Raw genomic sequence first — 10,673 nt, 5'->3', positions numbered from 1 at the left:
AGTTGAACAGCATCATCAGAAACTATGAGGCCAAACAAGAAAACACACACACACACACACACACACACACACTAACACATTATTCTTTTTTTCCCCATGTTTTAATTCTTTGGGAGTAACATGATGAAAGTATTGGACAGCAGAACGCCAGAGTCTGACTCACACATTCACACAGCAAAAGTACACAGCACAGCACGGCATGAAACACAACCATAAAAACCAAAAAGGAAGAACAACAAAGCCTTCACGTCATAATGCTGGCAATAAATAGACTGATCTTATTAAATTTATATTCAATACTCTTCTGTACAGATAGGTCTATGAATTACAATACATCAACCGAACAATCCTCTTACAGGAAGAGCAACACGGATACACACACACAAATCATGTAAACAGAGAAAGGAAGAAACCGGGTGAAGAGATCCCTCTTTCATTCATACACACATTAAATCCACACACGCACACAATCAATGACCATGCAGAGGATCCAGAGTAAGCCTATATGAGGCAACAAATAATAATGAATACAGTACATCTTTCTCTTTTCCCTCCACATGAAATTTCACACACGCACACTCACACACACAATCATCACCCACGAAAGGAGCACAGATTGGGGGAGAGAGGAGGGAGGGGGGGCACACAGGTTTTGGGAATACGAGGAGGTGGAATGTGATTCAGCAGTGGAGGGGTTAAGAGATGAAAACTGGTCATGTGGTCGGAGGAGCGAGCCTATTCCTCCAGCGTGCGGAAGGCGCTCTGCATGTCCTCCACCAGCTGAGCGTACTCGGCCTTGATCTTCGCCTCGCCGTCTTTCACTGGGTCCTGTGCACGCGCAGAGAGACAGAAAACAGAGCCGTGAACAGACAGAAAAGATAACCAAGCAAACTGTGTCACTACCTTTTCCTTTAGCTCTAGGAACGGTGTACAGGGTTAGAGTGGATTAGTTTCACATTTCACACTTTGTAGCATGTGACATGAGTCATCCAAGGCTCTTCATGCTGCTGCGTATATTTATTGTTTTAATGTTTCTATGTGGTTCCCAAGAAATGCTTTTACACAGTTAAACAAAAGAAATCTCTTGGGCTATTTCAACAGTGGAGTGTATACTCTTTTATTGACAGCCACATAAAATGAACTTCCCTGTGTGTGTTTACTATGATGGTTCAACACAAGGACACACATGACAGTGTTCCTAATTCGCTCCCTTAAAATGCTCAGTTAGTAACTCTCTAAAATACAGTATAAACACACTTAAAGGGACTACGAGTAGTTCTGGAAAGCGAAGTGTTTTTTCACACTTCATTTCCCATGAGCCTCCACACGCACTGAAATTCTTGGACCGGCACAAGACGGACGAAAGCGAAAGCATTTAACAAGAATGTTTTCATTAATCAAGAACGACAGTCGGAGGTTCAAAGACGATCAGATACCGTCGTAGTTCCGACAATAAACCATGCCAACTAGCAATCTGGCCAAAAGTAAACTCCTCGGGGTCTCTTTAATATATATTATAAAACTAGAATATATTATCAATATAAGGAAAGTCAGTGTAAAAATAAAGATATTCACACATACTGTATTTTAACAGTGGTTCTTAACTATTTGAGTTTGTGACTCCAGTTTCAAACAAATAAACATTTTTCCTCTTCTGTTTTGACACCTTTAAATCAACTTGAACACCACAAAAGGTACAAACAGTGCAGAGGACATCATACCTTGAATTTCATTGAGCTGAGCCTGTAGAGGATTTCTCCCATGTGCTCCCTGATCATGGCCCAGGTGATCTTGTTGTCGCTCTGAGCCGTGGTCTCCACCGCGTGCCGCGCCATGTCGTAGAAAGAGATCGTGTTGGAGAGGATGCCCACCGTCTTATAGAAGGGACAGAACCTGAGGACATTTGTAAGAAGTTTGTTATTGTCACGAGATTAAAGGACTGATCAGATTTGTAGAGAGTCAAGTGAAGTGCTCATGCTACACTGGGTCTTCTGTTACCTGTCATAAGGAGTGTAACCGTTCTGCTGCAGGAAGTCGTCTTTGAGAAGTTTGGCCACTTCCAGGGTGATTTTATCTGTTTCTGCAAGCGATGCCTGTCGGAGCAACAATCAGGTCAGACGCTGCGTGACAACATTGACCCGTTTTCATGCAAAAATGTGACGACGACAACAACGACGCAGCTGTCAAATTCATGCCGAGTCACCTTTCCGACAAGCTGCACGATCTCAGCCAGGTCCTCCTCCTCCTGCAGGATCTCCTTGGCCTTGGTACGCAGCGGCACAAACTCGGGGAAATGCTTGTCGTAATACTCATCCAGAGCGCGGGTGTATTTGCTGTAGCTGATCAGCCAGTTCACAGAGGGGAAGTGCTTCCTCTGAGCCAGCTTCTTGTCCAGACCCCAGAACACCTGGAGAGAAGAAAAACATATAACACATAAGCATCCGAAGCAACTTTGATCAACAGAAGTGCAATAAGAGTTTGATCATTTACCTGCACAATACCAAGTGTGGCTGAAGTAACAGGGTCAGAGAAGTCGCCACCAGGAGGAGACACACTGAGGAAAAACACAAACATTATTCATTTATTTTACAGCGAAGGGCCACCAGATGACATCTATAAAACATGAGCAGGGTAATGTCTCCCTCTAGTGGCATAAAGCTGGACTCACGCTCCAACGATGCTGACGCTGCCCTCTCTCTCGGGGTTGCCCAGACACTTCACCCTGCCGGCACGTTCGTAGAAGGAGGCGAGACGAGCGCCCAGGTAGGCAGGATAACCGCTGTCTGTGGGCCGACACAAAAAAAAACACACAACACATTAGAGTTGACAGAACGACTTAAGGCTGCAAGGACAAACTGCTGAGATACTAACTCCACTGTATGGGAAACTCAGGCATTAAAAAATTCAAACATAGAGGAGCCTGGAGGTGCGTTCAGGTGATAGATGACAGATTCAGATACTCAGAATACGACAGTGAGAAGATGCTGACTATTAAATAGTTTGTCATCATCACAGAGTGTTGTGCCTTTCAGTACACAGTTTTTTCGGAGGGCATCTAATACTACGCTGGGAGAAGGGCTGCAAATAATTATTACTTACTGTGAATTAGTCTGCAGATTCACAGATTGATCAATGTTTTAGTGTTTAAATGTTTAAAAAAGAAAGAAAGAAAGAAAGAAATGTCAATTTTGTATTAACCAAAGGCACATTGGTCAGACAAAGCAAATGTACAGTGCCTTGCAAAAGTATTCATCTCCATTGAACTTTTTCACATTTTGTCACATTACAACCACAAACTTAAATGTGTTTTATCTGGATTTTATGTGATAGACCAACACAAAGTAGTGCATAAAAGTGAAGTTGATGGGAAGATGGATGGAGCTAAATACAGGACAATCCTGGAGGAAAAGCTGTTAGAGGCAGCAACAGACTTGAGACTGGGCTGGAGGTTCAGCTTTTAACAGGACAACCACCCTAAACATAAAGCCAGAGCTACAATGGACTGGTTTACATCAAAGAATATCCATGTGTTAGAACAACCCAGTCAAAGTCCAGACCTAAATCCTATTGGGAATCTGTGGCAAGACTTAAAAACTGCTGTTCATCCAATCTGGGTTAAGAAGAATGGGCAAAAACTGCAGCAGTAGATGTGCAGAGCTGGTAGAGACAAACCCCAAAAGACTTTCAGCTGTAACTGCAGCAAAAGGTGGTTCAACAAAGTAATGACTTAGGGGGGCTGAATACATATGCACGCCACAGTTTTCAGATTTTTATTTGTAAAAAAAAAAACTCTTGAACAAAATGTATCATTTTCCTTCCACTTAATGATTATCCGCTACTTCATCACATAAAATCCCAATAAAATACAACTAAGTCTGTAGTTGTAATGTGACAAAATATGGAAAAGTTCATGAGGTATGAATAATTTTGCAAGTCACTGTAATTATAATCATGTATTATCATATTTTTGTTTTTAATTACCTGAACTATTAATTGTTGCTAATCGGTGAGTTTATAGATTATTGGTGTAATCCATTCAGCTATGGTATAAGGAATGATCATCTTCTGTTAACAGGATTTTCCTGTAATTTTGGAGTAAAATTGGAGAATGAAGTGTTTTGGTTTGTTGTGTAACAATTCACTGCAACTTCCTTTTTCAATGCAGCAAACGGTCACAAGGTGGATGTGATTTATACGACACGATTTCCCGTAATCGAGTTTGTGTCTGGTGCTCTACCTTCCTGAATTTCTCCTGATGCTGTGTTTTTCATTACTCTGTGCCGTAAATTCAGTGCAGAAGCAACAACAATATGCTATTAAACTTAGTTACACTTTACCAGGAGACTCCAAACTTACCGGCGGGCATCTCAGCCAGACGGCCAGAAATCTCCCTGAGGGCTTCGGCCCAACGGGAGGTGGAGTCGGCCATCATGCTCACATTGTATCCCATGTCTCTGAAGTACTCAGACAGTGTGATTCCTGCCAAAACAAACTCGGTTAGTTCATGTGAGCTAATCTAGAAGCAATCACAGAATGAGAGTGAATGAGTCATCCATTAACTGAGGACAGTGATAGCGTTCATTGTATTCACTTCATTCTGTGATTGGATACGGATGAGATTCTCACTGTTTTCCTGGTGTTGATGGTTACCTGTGTAGATGGAGGCTTCTCTGGCAGCGACAGGCATGTTGGAGGTGTTGGCCACCAGCGCTGTTCTCTTCATGATGCTCTCCGTCTTCCCGTCCACCTCCATGGTCAGCTGTTGGCCAGACAACAACAACAACATCATCAGTCATCCTTAGAGTCACACTGTCATCAGTACAACAAGTCAAGCGGCGTCTCCACTCTCCACCCACCTCGGGGAAGTCTCTCAGTACTTCTGACATCTCGTTTCCTCTCTCTCCACAGCCTACGTAGATGATGACATCGCTGTTGGAGTACTTGGACAGCGACTGGGAGATGACAGTCTTACCACAACCGAAGGCTCCGGGGATGGCTGTCGTTCCTCCCTGCACACACCTTTGCAAAGAAAAGAGATAAAACAGGATAAGAGAGCTGCTGATTCAAATGTAATGAATAAAAAGATTAAAGGAGGACGTGGGACTCACGGGAAAAGGGCGTCCAGCACCCTTTGTCCAGTCAGCAGCGGGTGATTGGCGGGCAGCTTCTCTGTGACAGGTCGCACTTGTCTGACGGGCCAGACCTGCACCATGGTGAACTTCTCCTTCACCCCCTCGAACTCCAGCTCCATCACCACATCCTGACACGGACACAGACACAGACACATACACAGACACATACACACACCTTTAACACAAAGCAACATCCGACAGACACTTTGAACCCAGAGCGGCGGTCGGGGGCGAGGGGAGCTCACGTTGACGTCGTAGTTTCCAGGAGGAGCCACGTAGGTCACGGTGCCTCTGTTTTTGGGGGGGAGCATGATCTTGTGCTTGATGAGGGAGTTCTCGTACACCATGCCGTAGATGTCGCCTCCTGTGATGTGACTGCCGACCTTAAAACAGAGAAGGAGAAGGGACACGTGAAGCCAATTCACCTCATGGTGTCGATATATGTCAATATGTCACACACATATACACACACGTACCCGTAGGCTCTTGCTGGGCGTGAACTCCCACTTGAGGTCTCGGTTCAGGGCTCCGATGTTCACACCTCTGGGGATGTAGATGCTCTGTGTGATGTCGTTGATGTCCTTCAGGGGTCGTTGGATACCATCAAAGATGGACCCCATGATTCCTGGACCCAGCTCGACAGAGAGGGGCTTCCCTGTCCGCAGCACAGGGTCTCCTACAGACACACCAGCTGTGCTCACGCTCAGGAAAATCCACTCATTTTGAATCAATTTCTATAATAAAATGTTTGCATGGGATAAAATAAATAAAAGATACAATATCGTACACTCAGCCCTGTAGTAGAGCAGTAACTTTCATGAAGGTTGCAAGTTCTGTTTTTATTAATAGTATTTTATGAATTTAAATTTGAACAAAGACACAACAGGGAACATTAAACCCACATGAAGAAGTTAAGTTGACTTTTGACATTTACAATTAGACTTTAGGGCCATCAAATTATCACATCAACAGTAATTATAATACTGTGGCTTCAGTTTATTTAGAAATACAAGAAGCCGGAGCAATAAATAGGTGGAAAATGATTAGATTATCAAAGAAAAATACTTTATTCACAAACTAATAAAGTACTTTGTTTTTTATTTGACTGTTTTACTAAGTTGTTGATTCAACTTATCGGCACCATTTCTAATATTAGTTCTGCTCTCAGTGCTATGAAATACTGATGTAACCTTTTAAATCAGTTTCTACAAATAACTGAACATTATAATAATTGTAGTGTTTGGTGTGTTTTAGCTGTATCTGTAATAAACTGGCAAGTTCGATCACTACTTGCAGTTTGCACAGTTTAGTGTTCTTGAAAACAGATTTAACACAACACACACAAACACATTTGGCTTCCATTAAATCTTGCATTTCTTTCTCTTGTGTCATTTCTGGGCCCTGACTTGAGTTCAGCTGTCGGATTAAAACAAATACATACGAGCAGCGGCCACACAAAAGCACAACGTTGTTTAACAGTAAGGATACAAGTCTCCTCGTAGACCTGGATGGTGGCCATGTCTCCCTCCAGCCTGATGATCTCTCCCACCAGCTCACTGTGGCCGACACGAACCAGCTCGTACATGGCCGCTCCTGCCATGGCTGTGGCCGTCACCACTGTGAATACAAGCAAGGTTTACTCATGACACACAGTCTCTGCTCGTCTGCTGCATATTTCCTACTTTTATCATTATATTACAAATTTAATGTGAGGGAAGAGAGTGATAAAGGTGAATTCAGGTGAGGTGGGGTGAGTTTATGTGTGTATTTGTGGTGGCCAACCTGGTCCGGAGACTCCATGAACATATCCAAAATTGCTCTCTCTCTCCTCATCCCTGATCTTAGGCAGCTTGGACAGGTCCATCTTCACGGGTTGATTTGTCTAACTGTGAGGAGAGCAAGGAGGAGAGGGGTCATGTGATATGGAGCAACAAACAACCAGAAAACTGCAACCAAAGCCTCACAACATCTGCATCTGCATGTCAGACCAGAATGAAACTGTGGTTGTGTGATTGATGCAAATGTTGAACTGTATTTGGCTTGATTTTTTTTTAATTGTTATGGAGCGGAGGTCTAGTATAACTTCCCGAGTATAAAAAACAGGGGGAAAATACACATAATATTAAACATATTTTGTGTAAAAGCCCCTCCTTTTGCAACCATGGTAATCTCCAGAAAAATAGAGCAGCATCACTGCTCACGACTTCGCCCCATTCCCCCTGCGCACACACGTCCAGTGCCACAGTCAGCTGTGTGACGTGTCAGGTTTAACATCAGAGGGGAATCCCACACGCATGTACAAACAGCATGTGTATGTGCTAACCTTACATGCTCTTTTTATAAGAAACAATTACAACTGCCTCCCACGGGTGCACCTTAACATTCATGATTATTATAATCCCCTCCCCCCTCCTTTTATTCTTATTTCTCTTTCATTTTCCATATATCACATGACATTACTTCTATTATTATCCTAGCGCAATTCAGCCACATGCAGGAGAAACTCAAACACAAGCTGTCATCAGTCGTGACATGCAGCCCTCCCCACAGACAGCAGACTGCAGATGCTGCTAACACATAAAGAGCAGCTTCCACTGCAATGTTACTGCGTACGAGCATCAGCCACAGGAGACCGAGCCACCACAACTCGTATTACTCGGTTTATTCATCCTTCATTTTTCATGCGACATCTGACAATCATATCTCAGTCACACTGCATCTATGCCCTTTTCTTGTCCTTCCCACTGATGCACAGATCTTCCTGTTTACGCAAGGCTGCTGAGCCCGTCTGTGCAGGGATACAGCAGCTCCACCAACAGGTCAATGTAGTAATTACAGGAATTTCACCTAAAAAATGCTGCTCCCCTGGTACATGATTCAAATAAATAAATAAGAGTAAATTAACTTGCTTTCTACTTGCAATTGTTTGTTTGATCTCATTAACAAACTGAGCACACCTTGAATGTATACAGGTATACTTAAGAAACTCAATGTTTATCTCATGTTTTCTGAGGAGCCTCTAAAAATCAGTATACAGTGGGAAGATAAGGCCTTTTGTTCTTTTGATTAATTCATTTTAAATCACAATGACCATCTCCTCCATTGTTCTACAAATCCTACTAATCAGCTTTGAATTAAATACAACCGTGTAAAAAAAAAAAATCAAATAAAAAACCTCTTGTGACAGTGTTTATTACAGGTCTTTTTTATATGAAGCTAAGGTCAAACTCCTGTAATAATCATAGCTACAACATCCACATAGCGTTCACAGCCACGAGATAAAACGGTTATGCGCAAAAAATTTGCAGACATGACTTGGTCATATGATCCTGGCACATGACTGCTGGCCCTGGTGTGTGAGTGTCTTTAAGGAAGTGGAAAACTAGCATGGTGCAAAACTGGGAAGTACAAATTATGAGTGTGTGGAAACACTGGAGAAATGATCCCTCCTGACTGTTATTCTCCACAGAAAATAGACATGAGGGTTAATAAAGAATTCATCCTTCTTTACTTCACCATTGGCTTATTTGCAAATTTGTTATGGATGTTATAGAAAAGGGTTACACTGATCTGCTATTGCCATTAAATGTCAAATCCAAAGTGAATGAAGGCCAATCTGGATGTAACCAGCTGTATGTTATTTACATCCTAACATTAGGGACTGGATTCTTCTCATTTTACACACATCATTGAATATTTGAGCAAAGGGACAGTGGACTTCACAGTAAGAAGAGACATGCACATGTAGATATCAGGCATAGCCTATGTGCAAGAATAGGCCAAGAAATGTTTCATGTAGGTGAGATGACCACGCAAAACATCATCTCACACAGATGTTAATTGCAGACTCTTTTTAAGCATCGTAGGGGGGCAACTCAGCTAAGGTCCACTGTTTTTAATGGAAATAGACTCTCATGCTATCGATTCAGTGACACAGGTATGAGCTGTCAGCTTGTATTTAGTAGCATATATAACGAGGAGGGCTGTGTGCCATTGCTAAAATAAAATAATGAAATAAAACATCTTAGTGCAGGGTCTTCAGTTTGACACCTTTCCTCGAAACTGCTCCTAGGTAGGTTAGCTTCACTGACACCGCAGGGAGAGCCCGAGCTGCAGCCGATGAATCATGAATAAACACGGCTGTGATCTCCTCTGGAGCCCACGTCGTTTTAACAGTGAAAAAACGTCAGCTAGCTTCGTAGGTTATTATTCTGTAAAATGAAAACGACAGCAACACTGCTGGTCTCTCGGCCTGGCTGAAAACTGCTGGCTCTACCGATTTGACGCAACGGGATAAAAAAAAAAAACCTGACTGTTTTACCCGTCGAGACACAAAACAGGAAATATTATCGATCAGGTGAAGTATAACGAATAAATAAGAGGATTTTTACCGTATGGCTGTGGAGAGGTGGTTTGCCGTCTTACCTCGAGAGTGAAACGATGGGTCCTGCGATGCGTGACAGCAGACTGAGATCAGCTGACTTCATTCACTCGTCGCTGGTTTTTACTGCTGGGCCCCTGCAACCGCCGCCATTTTGGATCCGCCCCACGTCCACCGCAAAGATCTTCAACTGGGGGAGATCGATCACTCCGGAGCTGTATTTGTCCTCAGCAAGTGATGCAGGCAGCGGGTCCAGAGAGCAAAGGGACGGAAATATGTTTTTAGGTCTTTTATCTTTATTGTTGTAATTCATTTGAACGTTTTTGTCACATGGTTCATTGTTTTTTCTTTAATTGTACAACCAGGCTATCGGCCTACTCTAAAACTACAAAAGTTTATCATAACAATTTATAAGACAGTTTGTGGAAGTATCATGAAGGACATGAGATCCGAAATATGTATTTATCCTAAATTGCATCTCGGACCATGTGCTGAAATTATATATAATAGGCACTATAACTCACAGTGCCTAAAGTGCGAGGTGATCTATCTCTTCTGCAGGAATATCTTTGCAGCTACTTTTGAGCCAAAATGGAGGCACTATAACAAATTGCTGTGATTAATTATTTACTCAATGGCAGTGTTTCTTTTTTTTTACAAATATCATCTAAATCAATGTAAATGGAAAGAAAAAATCCTAATATAAAAATACAATTTACTGACAGGCTACCCCTTCATAGTAGTCTCTAGTTATGTCGGGTTTGATTTATGTTTTTAATTTTGTTCCTTTTGACAATTCTGTCACAGTGTAGCAAAAAGCCCCCCCCCCCCCCCCCCCCCAAGTTAAATTGCATTTCAAAATGTATCCTTTTGCAAAAAAAAAAAAAAAAAAGTTGCAATTGTAACCTATGGTGGTAACTAATGGTATTGTGATTTCACCCTAAGTACCGACTTACAGGCTACACTTCCTCTCAGACTGCTGACAGTCTCAGAGTAATTTTGTATTGTCCCTCAGCAGGGAAATTCGTTTTGCAAAAAAAACAACAATAACAATCATACCAATAGACAGTTGTATAAATAAAACAATTACAATCATGACAATAGTAGCCATCAATAAAATGAGTAAAGAAATTAGTGCTTCAGATAGATAGATTGTTGTT

General features: G+C 42.2%; 1 protein-coding gene across 2 annotated transcripts; it reads right to left on the bottom strand.

Annotated features, from left to right (window-relative positions):
- Window positions 1-100: 100 nt before the first annotated feature.
- On the bottom strand, window positions 101-9,732 carry atp6v1ab (ATPase H+ transporting V1 subunit Ab). Of its 2 annotated transcripts, none has more exons than XM_083995454.1 (15): window positions 9,558-9,732; window positions 6,915-7,018; window positions 6,621-6,749; window positions 5,609-5,823; window positions 5,378-5,515; window positions 5,109-5,260; window positions 4,857-5,019; window positions 4,651-4,759; window positions 4,357-4,479; window positions 2,669-2,783; window positions 2,491-2,554; window positions 2,204-2,407; window positions 1,999-2,093; window positions 1,722-1,893; window positions 101-828 (listed from the first exon to the last, which is right to left on the bottom strand). In XM_083995454.1, the coding sequence occupies exons 2-15, from the start codon at window positions 6,994-6,996 to the stop codon at window positions 736-738; spliced, it is 1,854 nt and encodes a 617-aa protein (XP_083851580.1). In that variant the 5' UTR covers window positions 6,997-7,018; window positions 9,558-9,732; the 3' UTR covers window positions 101-735. The 2 variants fall into 2 exon arrangements, with proteins under 2 accessions (XP_083851580.1, XP_083851579.1); XM_083995453.1 differs by having other exon boundaries at window positions 9,524-9,681.
- Window positions 9,733-10,673: the final 941 nt, after the last annotated feature.

This window comes from Trachurus trachurus (assembly GCF_905171665.1).
Source record: "Trachurus trachurus genome assembly, chromosome: 20".
Classification (NCBI taxonomy): Eukaryota; Metazoa; Chordata; class Actinopteri; order Carangiformes; family Carangidae; genus Trachurus; species Trachurus trachurus.
This window is presented reverse-complemented; position numbering and strand designations above follow the sequence as displayed.

Excerpts from the sequence above, each read along its gene's own strand:
- atp6v1ab (XM_083995454.1), bottom strand. The coding sequence starts at position 6,996 with ATGGACCTGTCCAAGCTGCCTAAGATCAGGGATGAGGAGAGAGAGAGC. Across the intron at positions 5,261-5,377 it reads CTGGAAACTACGACGTCAAC|GATGTGGTGATGGAGCTGGA; the intron begins GTGAGCTCCCCT and ends TGTCCGTGTCAG. Across the intron at positions 4,760-4,856 it reads TACTGAGAGACTTCCCCGAG|CTGACCATGGAGGTGGACGG; the intron begins GTGGGTGGAGAG and ends TCTGGCCAACAG.